We start from the raw sequence: 17984 nt of genomic DNA on the forward strand, positions 1-17984 counted from the left end.
TTCAATTAGTCGTCATTTTGATTGAATAGTTTTACATTTTTTCTATTATTTTAATTCTATCATGTTTTGGTTTTTTTACACATTAATTTTGGATAACTAGCTTGTAAATTACTAATTTGACTGAATCCGTGTCGACCCGTCCCGACGCCTAACGCCGGTGTGCAAATCGAACGCACCCACGAGGGATTGAGTTGAAACCTGAGGGGTTTAGGACCCGGCGGACCACGAGGTACAATAGCGCTGTTGTGCCGTGTTGGTGGGCCGACTGACTGCAATCCCGGGTGGAGAACCCCCTTAAAACCCCTTGGTTTAACCCATTACCACGCCAAATACTTATTTTCTGGCTATACGCTGTGCATTGGACGCTGGGCGGCGTACGGATGAGATAAAGCGGACCTCGCGGCGCTTAGTCTTGAAGGTAAAATGGTGGAAGTGTGAACAATATGCCCGTGTGTTTCCTGGCTCGGAGTGCCAGGATGTGCCCCCGTGGATGCTTGCTCTAAAAACCAGGCCGTCTTTTGTTAACGAGGCGTTTTGTTTTATTAATCCCCTTCAACGCTTGCCTCGTCGTTTGGTCAGTCTGGGCGGTTAAACGGGCGTTTAGTTGTCCACCCCCCACCTTGTCCCTCGTTTTAAAGGCTCCACTGTAAGGAAGTGACATGTCTGTGTGCTGGTGGTGGCGCCCATGTTTGATTTGGCCCTCGTCGTCTCCCGCTTCCGACGCGTCGACTCGAGTTGGCGCCAAAGCTTTTCCCACTTTTTTGACGCTTTATTTTTTCACCTAGCATTTGGTCTGGGGTGAAAGTAACTCCACGGTTGGAGTAAAAACTAACGCGGCGTGAGTGGAGCAACGTAAACAAAGCTCCTGCCGCAATTTGCTCATTGTTTTTCGAGCTTCTTTTTAACAGCGGGATCCCATTATTGTGACGTCATATCCGGTGACCCCTTCCCCCTCCGTCTGGTTAGCTAGCTTGTTGAAAGGGTTGCCCCCCTTTCATGTGCTAGTTGCATTTAGTAGTGGCGAAAATACTCATACACTGTACGTAGCTAGAAGTTCAGATTATTGTGAACAGAAAGACAGATAAGTAGGGATTTAACTCATTTACTTAGTAAAATATTAAAGTATAGACTCTGAAATGTTCTTAACTCATTTACTGCCATCCTTAAAAAATAGAGTTCCCCAACTTCCCGTTGTTGTCATCTGGTTTTGAGTATTTTGACTCCTTAAAATTATAAAATATTGTTTGCTTTGACAATAAATATTCTAGTGGGTTACTGGGCCGCAGGTCGCCCCAAAAAATCCTGAAAAAGTCTATATTATTTGCATTACTGTATTGCCTTTAACAGAAAGCAGTTTTTCAAAAATAAATACTGTATACATAAAAACAATGATTGAATAGTGTTGGTGTAATTAAATGAATGTTGGGAAAATTTTAAATTGCTCCTTGCATCCTTCTATTTTTCATTATTTGGCCACCCGTCCTTTTCATTGTCATATACACGTTGTCGTTGGCTTAAAATGTCTGTTGTTGTGGAAACCCCTCATGTCAACAGCAGACGTTGTCAAGTGCTCTGTTGCTCATTTTCCTTTTCCACTTAAGAATAGCTTGTAGAAGAACTTTTAGGGCATGTTCCCATTGCTGGTTACTTTGGCCTCATGCATGTAATGGATTTGAATGGGTGGTGAACGTTGTTGCAAATGTAGCGGCCAATCAAAAATGCCGTATTGTATTACATGAGTTTTCTCAAGAAAAACATGTTTCTGGGTTTTAATGATTAGTGACGGTGACAAATACAGTTTTAAAATAAAACTGAATCATTTTATAATTTCGTTTGTACTTGTGGATTAAAAAAAGTGAATCGTTGAGCCTGTTGCCAAAATGCACTTTAGCTTTCATACAGAACTGAGAAGCCCTGCTCCAAATTTTCCGTCGGTGTTAATGTGAATGGTTGTTTACATGTACTCTGTGATTGACCAGCGACCGCTCCATTTTGTACTTCACCTCTCGCCGAAGGTCAGCTGGGATCGGCTCCAGCTCACTCGCAAACTTGGTGAGCGCTAAAGAAAATGGATGTTTGTGTATGGAGCACGAACTTCTATGACCACGTCCACCCCTTCATGGGGAATGCCAGGCATGTGTCCCTTGTTTAAACAACACCTTTGGTCCACTTACACACTAGCACGTCATGGGAAAAGTGATAACCAGAGAACCTGAAATGAAACATGCTGTTGTACAGGAAAGGTACAAAACTGAGCAATATGATGAATGAAATATCGATTTCCCACTCAAAATGTATTTGACGAAACGGACGGCAAACGCGTGTCTGCTTAGGACTAACATGAAAATGACCAGAGAAGCTTGCAAGACCATCAGATTTATTGTGCTAACATCACACGTCTTTTCTCTTTATTGTCAGGGATGAAATTAATCACTTGAGCATCCATCAGAGGAAGCCACTAGCATGCTTTTCAACTGGAGCTTTATGGTGAGTAGTAGTCACGCATATTTGGACTCTTTTTGACTTGGGAGTCACGAGGCTTGACTAGACTTAAGCCTTGTAGACACAAATATTTCTCCAATTCTTAAAAAAAAAATTATATATCAAAACACTTGAGACCCGTGAATTAGGGCTGTGCAATTAATCGAAATTCAATTTCAATTATGTCACTCCACAAATACAAAATCGGCATAATAAACAAAAATCAAATATTATTAATGCAAATTTTGAGTTGTTTCAATTAATATTTTTGCATCTTTTTTTATTTTTAAATGACTAATTTAGTGGACCTATTTTGGTCCACAAGGAACTTGCATAATTATAGTGTTTCAAAGACATTTATTTGTCTTCATATTTTTTACATGTTTAAATATTTTCTTGTTTTGTACCCAAAAAACCCCAACAAATTATTGCTCTAATCGTGATTTCAGTTATTACCAAATTAATCATGATTAATATTTTCTTCATAATCGAGCAGCCTTACCACGAATTGCAAATGCCACATGTAACTTTCTCCCAAATTCTGGTTGTCGTTAGTAAGTAGCATGATCGCATGTGAACAATATGTGCCTATCGAAGGTCTCACGCGGCGTCCATCTTGTCTGCAGGATGTGACAGGATGAAGCGTCTCAGGACCTCCAGCAGCAGCGACACTTCTGACAATGAGAGTGAGTCCCCGCGCCAGCCGCGTAACACGACCTAATTGACAAAATGGCTTCATTTGGGTGCCGTGTTTTGCATCCAGGTCCCTCAACCTCCTTCTGCTCCAACAAGTATGGCAGCAAACCGGGCACCCCTGCCGCCGACCCAAAGAAGCCGGCCGAAGTAAGTACCCCCTCGCCATATGCGGGTGCCCAACGCTCGAACCTATCCCATACCTCGACTTTGCGCTTGTCTCGCAGGTGTTCCGAAAAGACCTGATCAGCGCCATGAAGCTGCCCGACTCGCACCACATCCCGCCGGAGGAGTACTACCTGTTGGCCGACACCTGGAAGCAGGAATGGGAGAAAGGGGTTCAGGTTCTGGCGAGCCCGGACACCATCCCGCAGGCATCTGTCAGGTGGCGATGTTTTTTGATTTTCCTTGAAAATGTCCCGCGTCACCTGATTGAAGAAGAAACGGCTGTGTTTTATACTCTTGTCACAGTTGCGGTCATTTTTATGTTCAGGATCATCGCGGAGAAGCCCAAGGAGATTCTGTACGGCCACCAGAAGAAGTACATCCAGTGCGCCGGACAGGAGTCCACGGAGCCGGGCTACGTCAACATCAAGGAGCTGTCGGAGGCCATGTGCCGCTACGACCTGGACGACGTGGATCTCTACTGGCTGCGGGCGCTCAACAGCCAGCTGCTCTGCATGGGTGAGCCGCGGGAACCCCCACATATTTGCATGTTCGCTATTTGTGAATTTGTCTGCTCGCAGATTATTTGAGGGGGAATATATCCATCATTATTCAAGCGCAGATGTAACCGGGGGTCTCCAACCTTTTTTTTTTCCCACCGCAAGCTACTTTCAGAAAAGCAAAACGGCAGCGAGCGACTCATGTTTCACAACATTTATATCACCGTTGTTATTTGACTTTACTTCAAACACAACAACAGTGGTCACAAAATGCATAGTATGTCGGCATATAAAAAAAATAAAAATAAAAATGATGCTGAACGTGTATGCTAGCGGTGCAGCGGATCACAAAAGTCACGGTTTTGATAGGATTGTTTTTTGGATCAGCAAAAAAACAACAACAACATGGTACTTGTATTAATTTATTTGTAAAACGCTTTTGCCCATTAAAAAAACAACAACTTAAGGAACACAACTTTAAGTGCAATGTTAAGCAGATAGATTCTTATTTTATACATGGTCCATGTGTAAAATAACAAGGTATTAATATTGGCTTAAAGTTGTGTTCCTAAAATCTTAATGGCTATATCTGACTTTTTTTTGTTTTACATTTATTTAATGGACAAAAGTGTTTTATAAAATAAATGAAGGCAAAATTATATTTATGCCCCCCCCTAATGAAAATACCTCATAGTGCTTTACCAGCCAAGCACCCGTTGCTAATGCTAACAGCTAGCCACTAATGTCGGAGATTTGTGTCGTTCCATACAATGGCGGCATAATTAACTAGCGGTTTCTTAGCATCCTAAATTAGCGATTGAATATGAGTTCGGGATAGCGTTGTTTTGATGTTTGTCCGAACTACATAATGTCAACAAAAAGCACAATGAAGAAATCCTAAATGCCGAAAAGGGAAGTCAAGCTAGCCATCACGCCACAACGCGGCCCAACTCCAAAGTAAAAGTCTACCAAGGCTATTTGCCATCCGTGTATTATTTGGTGAACTTTATTTTGAAGTTAGCCATAGCGATCTGTCCGCGAGCCACTCAATCCACGCCGCGAGCGCGCTACCGGGTTGGAGAAACCTGCTCTATATACTCTTGTTTTTTTTGTGAATGAAATTGTGCGTGCCATCCAGGCGAGGTCCCAGTGGACGAGCTGACGATGGAGCGCACCATGGAGGCGCTGGAGGCCCAGTGCCACGACAACATGAGGCACGCCATCGAGACGGTGGAGGGCCTGGGCATCGAGTACGACGAGGACGTGGTGTGCGACGTGTGCCGCTCGCCCGACAGCGAGGAAGGCAACGACATGGTTTTCTGCGACAAGTGCAACATCTGCGTGCATCAGGTTGCTGTCAAAAGCTTGTTGGCTGTTTTTTTGGAATCATTCACTTTCACTGCTTTCTAATTGGGCTTAATTTACTCAATATTTCTTTTTTTTCTCTCGAGTCGGCCAATTTTTTTTCAAATGGTACAAGCCTGTACTAGTTAGCCCCAGTGACAAAATGAGTAGCCCACGCCTGACTTGCTAAGAATAAAAAAAAAAAAAGAATGTTAGCATTTATTTGTTTAAACTTAATATGGTACAGATTTCCTTTGTGCCACACTCTAAAAAGAGAATTGTTGAACCACTTTAAGATTAAACAGAGATTTGTTGACCAGTTTAATCAAATTGCTTCAAAAGGTAACCCACGATTGAATTCAATTAATCCAAAGTGAATACATTAAATTAAACAAACTCATAATTAATTAAACTTAATATAATCTGGCCGCGCCTGGTGGACTTCGTCTACCAATTCTGGAAGTTGAAGAGGAAGAGCAACTTCAACAATGAACTTATAATTAATTAGACTTAATATATTCACTTTTGGATTAATTAATTTAATATATCACTTTGGGTAAACTTAATTCAATCGTGTGTTACCACTTGAAGAAATTTTATTAAGTGGGTCAACAATTCTCTGTTTAATCTTAAATTGGTTCAACAATTCTCTTTTTAGAGTGCAAGTATTCTATATTTTGTTTAAAAATAAAATTGAATGTTCAATTGAGAAAAATGCAGTTTTTATTAAGGCAATTTTGGAGCTGTAATTTTAATACCGTGATACCGCAATATTTTTGCTCACAGTTATAATAAGGTATTTTATTGACCTGTGCCTGCTCTCGACATGTTCGAAGAGTGAAAAAAAAAAAAAGGTGAACTCACCTAATATAGCCAGGATGACGAAGTGACCCTGTCTCAAGATGGCGTACTTCCTTCCCCCCCACCAGGCCTGTTACGGCATCGTCAAAGTGCCTGTCGGGAATTGGCTGTGCCGCACCTGCGTGCTGGGCATCGACCCGCAGTGCCTACTGTGTCCCAAAAAGGGCGGGGCTATGAAGGCGACGCGTGCCGGCACCAAGTGGGCGCATGTCAGCTGCGCCCTTTGGATCCCAGAGGTAAAATAAATAAATAAATAAAATGCTCTGATGATCTGATGTTCAGCTCACTCTGACCCTCCACCACATGCAGGTCAGCATCGCATGCCCTGAACGGATGGAACCCATCACCAAAGTGTCCCACATCCCACCCAGCCGCTGGTCGCTCATCTGCAGCGTGTGCAAGATCAAGACGGGCGCGTGCATCCAGGTGAGGCCACAAGACATCACGAATTGAACCCGATGCCACTCGCTCACCATCGGGTCACCCCCCGCAGTGCTCCGTGAAGAACTGCACCACGCCTTTCCACGTGACGTGCGCCTTCGAGCACAGCCTGGAGATGAAAACCATCCTGGACGAGGGCGACGAGGTCAAGTTCAAGTCGTACTGCCTCAAGCACAGCAAGCCCAAAGCGCCGTCGGCGGGCGAGGCGGGCCTGAGCCCGGCGCGCGCCAAGCCCCCGCCGCCCTCCGACTCGACCAAGGTGGGCCTGCGGGCGCAGCGGCTGCAGGAGCTGGAGGAGGAGTTCTACGCGCTGGTGCGGCCGGAGGAGGTGTCGCGGGCCGTGGGGCTCTCGCCGCGCCTGGTGGACTTCGTCTACCAGTACTGGAAGTTGAAGAGGAAGAGCAACTTCAACAAGGCCCTGCTGGCGCCCAAGGAGGACGAAGAGAACCTGGTGCTGCAGCCGCACCAGGACAGCATCCACACGCGCATGCGCATGTTCATGCACCTGCGGCAGGACCTGGAGAGGGTCGGTGCAATTCATTCAGTTCACCTTTTGGGGGCGCTAGCTCTGATGGCAACATTCGTAAACAAAAACCCTACCATGTCATTTGACCGCCGGAAGTCGGTTAACTATATAAATAAAATAAAAAAATAAATAAAAAAATTAATCAAATAAATATGAATACAATTAAAAATAATACAATTAATAAAGTATTTTTTAAATGCGCTCAAGTGATATTTTGAATGCGTGCTGATTGTGTTGCGTTGGTGTAGGTGAGGAACTTGTGCTACATGGTGAGTCGGCGGGAGAAGCTGAAGCTGCTGCAGAGCAAAGCCCAGGAGCAAATGTTCAACCTGCACGTCACCCTCATGAGCCAGGAGATCTCGGCTGGTGAGCTGCCGTCTACTCAACCGAGCCCCTTTCAATGCGGGAAATGTTTTTGCAAAACATAATATGTCCTTATTTCACTCCTAGAGGGGAATTTGAGATGTTGCAGCCGTTTTAAAAATACAAAAGAAAATAGCATTAATAGGTATCGTATTTGGTAGGCACTTGCATTGTGTTAATGTATCGAGTACTCACAGATGCTGCTGATACCAGGGATACTTGAATCTTTGAGCCGTTTTCAGCTGCAGAAAGTTAATATTTTGTCCAGAATGAATTTGGTAACTTCATTATTTTTTATGTACAATTAATACCTTTTTAAAATAAAAAAAATTCCACTTGCTGTCGACTGAAGATGACATCACCTGTGCTGAGGAAGTAGGTAGCAACCAATCATGGCTCAGTTTGCTGACCAAACCCACAAAACGGGTGAGCCATGATTGGTGGTTAACCCACTTCCTCAGCACAGGTGATGTCATCTTCAGTGGCCAGCATGTGGAAAAATAAGTTTTAAAAGTTATTATTTGTACAAGAAGGTGACAAATTCATTCTGGACAAAATATGATCTTTTTGCTGCTGAAAATGTCTCAATGCGTCAAGTATCCCTTTAAGACAAAATCAAATCTGACTTCAGGTAAGTCTTCCTCAAGTAAAATAAAATCGCCTTTCTGACGCAGATGATTCGCTAATGTGTTAAAGCTGCCGCAGTATATTTATTTTTTTGTCGTTGTGTTAAATGAAATGTTATACTGTATATTAAGCAGCCATTTTCACTGAAGCAATCCCCTTCGCTCCCGGCTGTTTTACTGGATTTTGACTGATATTGCAAGGTCCACAGAATATTCTGTTCTATTGCTATAAAAACATGGAACCTACCAAAAGAAAGATTAGAGTCTCTTCTTTCATCAGGAAAAGAAAAAGTTTATTTCTATCCATTTCTGTTTTGCAGCAATTAGCATTAGAATATAGCTTTTCATCGATATTCATATTCCTGGCGAAACCACTGGCAAAAACAACTTGTTGCAACATGGCCCTGGCTGATCTCTTATACTCTGCTGCTACCTGATGGCCGTTTTTGTTGTTGCTGCAATAACTACCATTGCTTTAAGCCACCTCTTCATGTTAACACGATTTTGGGAGGGCAGGACAAAGTATTAAAAAACATATTTATATGTTTTTTGGTTCAAATTACTTAAAAGTACTAGAGCTATAGGTACTCTGAGTGATTACTCGTACTGGCTGAGTCATCAAAATTCCAAGAAAAGCTTTTTTGCTCACGCTTGTGCGTTGTTGTTTTTTTTTTTAACCCGAAGGCCTCGCCACTTCCTTCCCGGTTGAGAGTGTCCTGTTCCGGCCTCCTCCGAGAATCACGCTGAAGCTGAAAATGCCCAAAGCCTCCAGCCTGGGAAACTGCCACGCCGCGTCCAAATCGGCCAACGGGCCCCTGTGCCCGGACAATAGCGGCAACGTGTCTGAGCGCGCCAGCGAGGGTTTGGGCCAGGGCAAGCCGCAGCTGCACGGGCACGCCCGGCGGGAGGAGCGCGCCAACGGCCGGGTAGCGGGGAAGCCCATGGCAGGTAAGCCGCCGAGCGGAAAACCTCTGGTCGGGAAGCCGCTGGCGGGGAAGCCGCTGGCCCTGCATTCCGCATTGCACGGCCACTCGTCCAACGGCAAAGCCGAGCAAGAGCGCGCGTCCAAAAACGGCCTCTTGGACAAACTGGTTGCGCAGAAAGACAGCTCGTGCCAGACGCCGGGCGAGCCCGACGCGCCCAAGCAGCCGCCGGACAAAGGCGCTTTCGGTAAGTCGGCTATGGAGCACTTCGGCAGGTCTTTCAAGGAGGCCACTATGAACCTGGTACGGACCACCGAGGACATGCGGGCCTCGGACAAGCTCGCCCGCAAGGAGAAACTGTGGCCCAAACCCGTGTCGGCCAACAACGCGCGCTTGTACCACGACAGCGACGGCTACTGCCCCGACCTGGAGCTCAGCGACTCGGAGCCCGAGGCCAAGGGGAGGCACCGGCGCCAGGGCGGGCCGCCCCCGCCGCCGGATGCCTCCCGAAGGGGGGGCGGTCGCGGGCAGAAGGGCGGCGGTGGCGGCGGGCGCGGGAGACAGTCGCTGGGCGCCGCCTCGAAGTGCGTACGAAGGTGACGGCAGTATCGGGTTCATTGTGTGAGAATACGAGATTAGCGCGCTAACCGGTTAGCGCCACATTTGTACGTAGCACAAGTTTTTACGGAACAGCTGCACGCCGTTCCTCATCGCACCGTTGGATGTGCCGTGTTGTGAAAAATGGACCAAACATGCCAATACAAAATGAGAACACTCGCCAGGACTCCTGCTGCTGATGTCACACACTAGGCCACGCCCCTCATAGGCACACATCATCACGCAAATACGGTGTTTCCCCGGCTAAAGTGGCAGCCTGAGTAAATTGATCTCATTTCTTCAGTTGAGTTTTTTGGGCACCAAGATGACACCAAAGCAATACTTTTATATTAAGGCCTTTGGCCTTAGCATAAATGCAGCAAGTAGGTGAATTTTTCAGTCAAAATCGGAGGAAGGTTCCAGAAAGAAATTTGTGAATAGGCGGGTGAGAACTGTTACAGTGGCTACAAATGGACAGTTTTATTTCGAAATATCTTTTTTTGTTTATTTTCTTAAGAAAAGTTGCCTTGAACAAAAAAAAAAAAAGTTAAAGTAGAAAATGATGCAAAGTTTGTTAATGTGCACCGTCAATAGAGAACACTAAAGTCTAAATGTTTGCGACGTCGTTGTCGTCACATATTTGCTGCCTTCACTCTTTTCCTGTTTCCTCCCCGATTTGATAATAAAGAAGCAAATCAAGACTTTTTTTGTTTTGTTTTTAATGACTATCTCCCACATGATATACCCATGTAATTTAATTTCTAATATACATTTTTAAATCGTTCAAATGTTTAATTTGTATTATTTAGTTTTTAAATTATTAAAATATTTTGCATTTTTGAAGTCAGCGATTATAAATAGTTATAACCTGATCTATTTATTCAGTTTAATTCTATTTATTAACAACTAAGGGAGTTTATATTGTTAAAATGTGAAATACATTTTACTTAAATGTAACGATGACAATTTTAACATGCTTGAAATGATCAAATGAGATTTTAACTTAACGAGGTTTATTATTATTATTATTATTATTATTATTGTTCAGTTAATTTTCTAACGATTAAGGGTTTTGGTTAGATAAATATTACAAATTAAATTAACTTTAGAATTGCTGTTGCTATTTGATTTTTACTTTTAAATGAAGATTATTAGCACATGAGCGATACAATGGAAGTGATGTGACGATAGGGGGCAGCATTTGCCACACAAGTAGAGTGAAAAGAAGAAATGTTTTTTTTTTTTAAATACAAGTACATCATATTGTATACATTTGACCGAATGTGTATTATATTTATCCATTAACAAAATAATATTAAGGCATGCAATTCTGAAAATACGTTTTGCTCCCTTTGAGGATTTTTACAGTATGTGTAATTGGGGGGAAATTAGCTTAAAGCTACATAAATAAGTGTTTTCATGATTTGTATTTATTTTAATCAAGAGTTGAAATGTTACTAGAAATAAAATCATGTATATTTTTTTTAATGAGTAAGAATATTAAAAGAAGTAATGTTCTCAAAAATTCTAATTTGTAAAAAAAAAAATCCTATTTTTCAAGAAAAAGCCACAATATATTGAGTGTTTTAAATTAAAAAAAAATAGAATACTACAAAAACTATAGCTATTTTTTTCAAGAACTTTTTTTTCAGTAAGTTATAATTATATTTATATAAAATTTTATATTTTGCAAGGGAAAAAAATAGAGAGCGTAAAGTCAGAACAATTGTCACAATATTCACTTTGAAACATGTGCTCTGACTTTTGTCTTTTGTCACATAGGCCTCTACATTTGAACTTTGTCATAATAATATTCAGTGAGAATGAAAGAAACTACAAAAGTGTTGACTTGTCACGGGTTGCATTGTTGGTTTGGAAACCTGTTGAGTAACTCGTGAGTAACAACAACCATACCGAAGGGCTGCCCTAAAAGTCTCAGCGAGTCGCCTTCAGTCATCACCTCATCTGTGTAACCTGTTTTTTGCTCGGCGTCGTAATGGACGCTATAGGAGAGAGCGACAATGTCGTGGCTGAGACAAAACGTGAGTGATGAACAAAATATGCTTGGAACTACAAACACGAGACACTTTATGGCTGTTTTTTTTTGCAGGCAATGTGAAAGGGGCTTCTGAGACTACCTCCAAAGTTGGAAAATTCCACAGTTTTACTTTCCATTCGGGCATAGAGAGTAACTACCCGGTGAGCTGATTCGGTTATGTCTTTCTTATTTTTCTCAGACAATTAGTTTTTATCCACTTGACAAAATAATTGAAAATAATTTCATATTAAAATCATCTTTACTTGCTTGGGTCAAAAATAACACAATTACAGGCAGGGCTGGACTGGCACAAAAATAATCGGCCCTGGCATTTTGATGGCACTTTGACTTAGGCCTGACTCTTGCCTAACATGTAGTTCTGCCACTGATGTTTATTGATGATGTTTCAGTTTGCTATCTTTATTCAAAATGGATTAATGGACTTGTAGGCCAGTCTCTTGTCTTAAAATGTAGGGAGAAAAATAATTAAAAAGCACTTGCATCGGCCCCAAAAGAGGCCGGCCCACCGGGCATCTGCCCTTCATTCCAGATGGCTAGTCCAGCCCTGACTATGGGTCTTAAATGAACCAAACCTCTACTTGGGTCTATTTTGACCCAACTTTTGAGTCAAGAAATTGGTCTTTTAGTGCAAAACAACTCATAAAAATTGGTCAGATCCTTTGACTTGACTCATTTTTGTATAAAACCCAGAAAGTTGACTGGTCCATTTTTTTAAAATTCATAAATGGGTTACTTTTGACCCAACTTTTTTTTTTTTTGAGTTGTAACATTTTTTTTTTAAATGTTTTAACATTTACAATTTGTAAATGAACAGAGAAAAATCTCTCGATTTATACAAAAGCATTGGATTTAATACAAGCAATTGCTTTTAATTGTCTGACCAAAAATTATAGTCACAAAGTATGTCATGAAAGTAGCTTGTGGTTGCGCCAAAAAGATATATAAATAAATACATTGATGAAGCCATGAAGTAACAGTTAACGGTTGTGTCAAAAAAGCAATCTTATCACTTCTTAACAGATTTGGAGTCACTCTTTGCCTACCTTATGTTCTGTACAGGCCTCATCATAAAGAGCTCTTTAGCAACATTGCGGATCAACCATTAAACCACGCGAGTTTTCTTCCGGCAAAAAGTCCAAAGCGACCACAGAATTGCAAGCGTCGCGTGAGGGATTGGAGACGCCGAAACCGGCTGCAAGCAACGAACAGTCATGGGAGCCAATATAAGCGGAACGCAAGAGGAGGTAATTAACCCTAACCTCATTTATCAAGATAGCAGTGAGTGCGTAAAGGACGTGCGTAAATTTACGCACAGCGTTAATAACCATGGTACGCAAAAAAAAAAAAAAAAAAAAGGTTGTGCTGGAACTACTTGAACGTAATAATAATAAATGTAGTTATATTTATGAATTAAGGGTTACATTCAGCAACATCAAACAAACCACAATATAGTATACACATTCATTCCTTTATTGAGAGCCAGTAAGTAAATATGACCATCTTATTGCATATGGAGGTATGCGGGAAAGTGTCCGCTTCCGCTATTAGTGAGTCTGCAACAAGTCAAGAGGTAAAAAAAATAAAAGAAAATACTCAGAAATACAGGCCAGCTCTGTTTTCCGGGGGAAAAAAATTCAGTTTTTTTAAAAATATTTTTAAAAAAATTCAGTTTTTTTAAAAATATTTTTTCCCCAGTTTTTTTTAAATACCCCTCCCCCTGTTTTTCTGAGTAAATTTTCCTCCTGTTTTTCAGAATATTTTTTTCTGCTTATTTTTCTGAATATTTTTTGACAGAAAAAAAAATATTCAGAAAAACTGAAAATAAAAAAAATGCTCAAAAAACAAACAAAAGCGCATCCTAAAAATTAGTCAGAAAAACAGGTTGTTTTTTTTCAAGTGAATGCAATACGCTTCCGTAGTATACAGTAAACATGGGCCGATATTAGATTCTGTTATGAGAACCGTGAGCAAAAATATTGCGGTATTAAAATGACAGCATTTTTTTTTCTCTCCACTGAATAAAATGTATTTTGTTTTTATAGAATATTTGATGCATTAAGAAACGTGTATCCTGAGTTTGGGTTGGGGGGGGGGGGGGGCAGTGGGCGCTATAGCCCACCCACATCCCCCTTGATGATTACAAGTTGTCAACAAAGTACGCCATGACAAATAAAATGTTCTCCTCCAGACTAAAAAGGTTCATCCTTTCCTTGCTCTCTCCCCAAATTCTTCGTTATTCGATGAATGCTTCCCCGCTCCTCCATCCAAACATGTCCACCTGCCTTTACCGCACCTTTTATGCACGGCCATGACAGACAAACAAACACACGGATATTTTTTTGCAAGGACTCGAGCAAGATCCGCATGGACTCCTGGATGTCGTTAGTTCCGCCAGCCCTGTGGGACACCCCGCTCTCCCGCCTGGCCATTCCGGGTAAGGGGCACACTTTTTGTGTTTGTCATTTCGCACGAGGCAGTACGACCCATTTCCGTGTTTTTCCTTCCCTTGTCCGTCCGTGCAGGCAGCCACAATGCCGTCACGTACTGCCTGGATAAAGAGAAAAAATCCCCCATCGACGGCACACAGCTTGAAATGCTGCAGGTGGCGGATAAATACGCGAGTGGCGTCATTCGACCTTTTATATACAATTGGGCTAAAACACAGGTAGGATCATTAGCGTGGCGTCGTACAACTTGTCGTGTGTGGGTTGGCTTTTTGTTCGTTATGGGGCTTGTTCTTGTTTTTTTTGTCTGGTGTTCCTGGTTTCTTCCCTTGTCTCGTTATGTCTAACCACGTCCACCTGTGTGAGTCTTCCCTTCCCCAGGTGTGTCTCATCAGTGTTGGCGTATTTAGGCCCCGCCCACACCAAAGCTAGCTTTAATGCATCTTCACAAGTTTCTTACCGTTTAAGCCGAGCTTGAAAACGATCGCTTTTGAAAGCGGGCTCCAGAGTGGAAAGCTTTCAAAACGCGTCCGTCCGTCTGCGGGATACTCCTCCAGCGATGACGACACATGCGGCAATTCTCGCCCGACTGCGCGCGAACCCCGTCAGTCTGTCAACAACAATGGCGGATAGCCGCGTCGTAGTCGTTTTGCGCACCTTTTTTTTGTTGTTGATTTTTTTCCAGTTCACCCTAGTTTTTGTTGAAGAATATTCAAATGTCACCTCTACGTCGATCCTGCTTTTTACGCCTACAGAAAGCACGTAGCCTGTGTGTTGCAGGAGGAATCGGTGACACTGCAGCTGGACTGCGGCATACGCTACCTGGACATGCGGATCGGGGCCAAGCCCGACGATAGCTCCGACAACCTCTACTTCTACCACGGCTTCTTCACCACGGAAACCGTAGAGGTTCGGCGCTGCCAGGCGGACGCAATCGCGCAACAGCTGACCAGTTCCATTTCAAGTGCTCTCGTGTGTTGAATAAACCTTTGAAATGTGTCCCCCCGCGTTCCCCCGAACAGAAAGTTATGGTCGAGATCGACAAGTGGCTGGAGGCTCATCCCAAAGAGGTGGTCATCTTGTCGCTCAGCCACTTCCTGGAAATGAACAACCAGCATCACGCGCGGCTGCTCGACACGATACGAAAAGTCTTCAAATCCAAACTCTGTCCCAGAATGGTACTCCCTTCATATTTTTTTCATGCTATCCGGTTAGTCTTTAGAGGTCAAATTACCCGTAAAATCCTGTGACTAGAATAATACGCCACCACAAAATCCCTAAATTTGCTGGTATCCATTATTTAACTCATTCACTGCCATTGACGGCTATAGACGTCAAAAATTCATTAACTATTTCTATTAGTTTTAAAAAAAAATCCACTTTTATGAAAACTAGAAAAAAATATATTGTAACAGATATAAAATCTGTGATTAATCGTTAGTTAACTAGTGAAGTCATGTGATTAATTACAATTAAAAAAATAAAATAAATAAGGGCCGTTTAATCGTGATTAATCGCATGATCATTTTATATCTGTTATTAATGTACAATAAAAAATTGTTTTCATAAAAAATGAAATTAAATGAAAAATTGTTAAACAGTTGTTAAATATTGTTAATTGTTAAATATAAATAGTTCACATGAATTTTTTACGTCTATAGTCGTCAATGGCAGCGAATTTTTTTTCAGTCATAAAAGTTATCATAAAATTCTTTATGCTGCTATTTTTTGTCCCTTTTTTTTGTGGTCATATTTGAGTATATAAACAGCTCTTATCTTTCATTTAACACAATCTATTACATTTTTAATCAAACTATTGAATATTTGGTCAATTAAGAAACGTGTAAAATGTTCACATTTTCCTTGGTTTCATTCTTCTTAGCAAGTCAGATCAGATCGCAGTTACTCGTACACGATATGTCTGTCTCGTTCCTTCAGCCACCCTTCTCCGTGCACACTTGCAGGAGAAGTAGAAAAACAAGTAAATTGAAGGCAATTAACTTCAAAGAGGCTGCTTGTTTACGCCAGAAAGAATTTCGCCACACTTTGGTGTCTATCGTGGGTGGGCGTGGAACGTATCACCTGCAAAAAGTCAGGGAACGCTGTAGTCGGTTTTTTTTATCACGAGAAAAATGAGGATAAAGAAAAATGTAAAAAAAAAAATATATTCCTAATAAAAGAAAAGTTGTATTTTTTTTTCCTAATAAAAAAAACAACATTTTGATTTAGATTTTCTTCTAGAAAGAAAAGTAATTTTTTTGACCATTTTTGCGAGGTCTGGTGTCTTCAGCTACCGTCTTCCTACTGGATTGTTTCCATCTGCGTTTCAGGGAGAGCCAACGTTTCGGAAGCTGTGGTCGTCGGGCTACCAGGTGATCGTGACGCACGAATACGACAGCATCGTTAGCAGGAACCAAGACATTTGGCACCACATTACGTACTGGTGGGCCAACAAGTTTGAGCCAGAGGAACTGTTTGCCAACTTTGAGTCCAGAAGGAAGCAAGGCAGACCTGGTAAGCGCCACAAAACTAACGCCGATCATTACTGTACTTTAATTACAGGTGGCAAATCCAGGTCCAAGTAAAAGTAAAAATCCTGCCAACGTTTGGCTTGAGCTACACTTGTGGCTAAAGCTCACCGGGAGCTTGTTTTGAGGAGAAGCAGGGGTTTTACTTTCTGGATATGGATTTAACTAAATCTTTGTGTGTGTGTGTGGGCAGCAGAGGCGTCAAATCCAGGACCAAAACTTTAGCCAGCGGCTAAAGCCAAACTGCGGCTAAAGGGTATTAGCCAGTGGCTAAAGGAATTAGCGGCTAAACTTTAGCCGGTGGCTAAAGCGAAACTGTGGCTAAAGGGTATTAGCCAGTGGCTAAACTTTAGCCGGTGGCTAAAGCGAAACTGTGGCTAAAGGGTTTAGCCAGTGGCTAAAGGAATTAGCGGCTAAACTTTAGCCGGTGGCTAAAGCCAAACTGTGGCAGGGTTTTTACTTTCTGCACCTGGATTTCCCATCGTTGACTTTAATTGAATATATTGATTAATCAGCCAGCCCCAAGTTCTAAAAAAAAAAGAAAAAAAAAAGTTTATCCTAAATTTTCAAATGTTGTTTCAGGAGGATTTTTTGTCACCGGGATGAATTTGACAGCGACCCCAAAGGACATCGTCAAAAATGTGCACAGGTCTCTGCAGGACGTGGTGAAGTCCACCAACCCCGAGCTGCTCGGGTGGCTCAAGCGCCAGGTGCCCGGCGGCCACCCGCACTCCGTCAACATCGTGGCTGCGGACTTTGTCACCGAGGGCAATTTTGCAGCAATTGTGGTGACGCTTAATGCTAAACTAAAGCCTCAAAGCGATTAGCAACAAAACTTGTGGTTTAAAAAAGGCTCATTTGTGCTCCTTCCCGTTCTCAGAAAAAAAAGACGAGCAATAAATGAAACATCAGCAGCTTTATTTGACAAAAATAGTTAGTCTTCGAGCTTACGCTAAAATAAAGGCCAATGAACCGTGGATTAATAACTTTTTATCACTTCATTATATTTGAAAATTGCATTCTACTACATTTCAATGTCAATTTACAGTCTATGACCATTAACGATCCAGTTTGTAATTTTTTGTTGTCCCCAGTTGAAATTCTCAACGTGTTGTTTTCCAGGTTTGGTGTGATTTTATTTTATTTATTTATTTATTTTGAAACCCTTTCCTTTGCATTGCAGTGATTGTTCTGTTGGTACTTTAGGATCCCTGTTGAATAAATTGTTCTTGCAAACCAACAAATTGTGGCTTCCAAACTGAGCTTGAGTGATGCAATTAGGTAAAGTCACCTTAGTGCACCGGAGTGAGGAGCCTTTTAAAGAAATCCTCCAACCATACGACCATTTATTTACAATGTTTTTGTTAAAAAAATACAAAAATGCAAATGGAAGATTCAAGACTGACTACCCGCTTCTCTTTTGGACATCTGTG

At 42.0% G+C, this 17984-nt stretch overlaps 2 protein-coding genes across 2 annotated transcripts; both read left to right on the forward strand.

Annotated features, from left to right (window-relative positions):
* The first annotated feature begins 26 nt into the window (after positions 1-26).
* Positions 27-10221, forward strand: jade3 (jade family PHD finger 3). Its single transcript, XM_086090163.1, has 12 exons — positions 27-418; positions 2419-2487; positions 3108-3167; positions 3245-3324; positions 3402-3559; positions 3668-3858; positions 4978-5189; positions 6113-6280; positions 6354-6470; positions 6538-7011; positions 7260-7377; positions 8685-10221. Exons 3-12 carry the CDS (start codon positions 3119-3121, stop codon positions 9521-9523), a joined length of 2406 nt encoding a protein of 801 aa, XP_085946289.1. The 5' UTR covers positions 27-418; positions 2419-2487; positions 3108-3118; the 3' UTR covers positions 9524-10221.
* Positions 10222-11379: 1158 nt separating this feature from the next.
* plcxd1.1 (phosphatidylinositol-specific phospholipase C, X domain containing 1, tandem duplicate 1) lies at positions 11380-17982 on the forward strand. Its single transcript, XM_086090159.1, has 9 exons — positions 11380-11562; positions 11631-11719; positions 12639-12823; positions 13926-14013; positions 14102-14244; positions 14804-14932; positions 15046-15201; positions 16354-16537; positions 17134-17982. Exons 3-9 carry the CDS (start codon positions 12791-12793, stop codon positions 17376-17378), a joined length of 978 nt encoding a protein of 325 aa, XP_085946285.1. The 5' UTR covers positions 11380-11562; positions 11631-11719; positions 12639-12790; the 3' UTR covers positions 17379-17982.
* The last annotated feature ends 2 nt before the right edge of the window (positions 17983-17984 follow it).

This window comes from Leptonotus elevatus, chromosome 11 (assembly GCF_054856555.1).
Source record: "Leptonotus elevatus isolate MCC_2025b chromosome 11, RoL_Lele_1.0, whole genome shotgun sequence".
In the NCBI taxonomy this organism is placed as follows: Eukaryota; Metazoa; Chordata; class Actinopteri; order Syngnathiformes; family Syngnathidae; genus Leptonotus; species Leptonotus elevatus.

Bases quoted from the DNA above. Each gene is read 5' to 3' on its own strand.
- jade3 (XM_086090163.1), top strand. From the start codon at position 3,119: ATGAAGCGTCTCAGGACCTCCAGCAGCAGCGACACTTCTGACAATGAG. The intron at 3,325-3,401 runs GTAAGTACCCCC...CTTGTCTCGCAG, and splicing joins ACCCAAAGAAGCCGGCCGAA to GTGTTCCGAAAAGACCTGAT. The intron at 6,471-6,537 runs GTGAGGCCACAA...CACCCCCCGCAG, and splicing joins AGACGGGCGCGTGCATCCAG to TGCTCCGTGAAGAACTGCAC.
- plcxd1.1 (XM_086090159.1), top strand. From the start codon at position 12,791: ATGGGAGCCAATATAAGCGGAACGCAAGAGGAG. The intron at 12,824-13,925 runs GTAATTAACCCT...TTTTTTTGCAAG, and splicing joins TAAGCGGAACGCAAGAGGAG to GACTCGAGCAAGATCCGCAT. The intron at 16,538-17,133 runs GTAAGCGCCACA...ATGTTGTTTCAG, and splicing joins AAGGAAGCAAGGCAGACCTG to GAGGATTTTTTGTCACCGGG.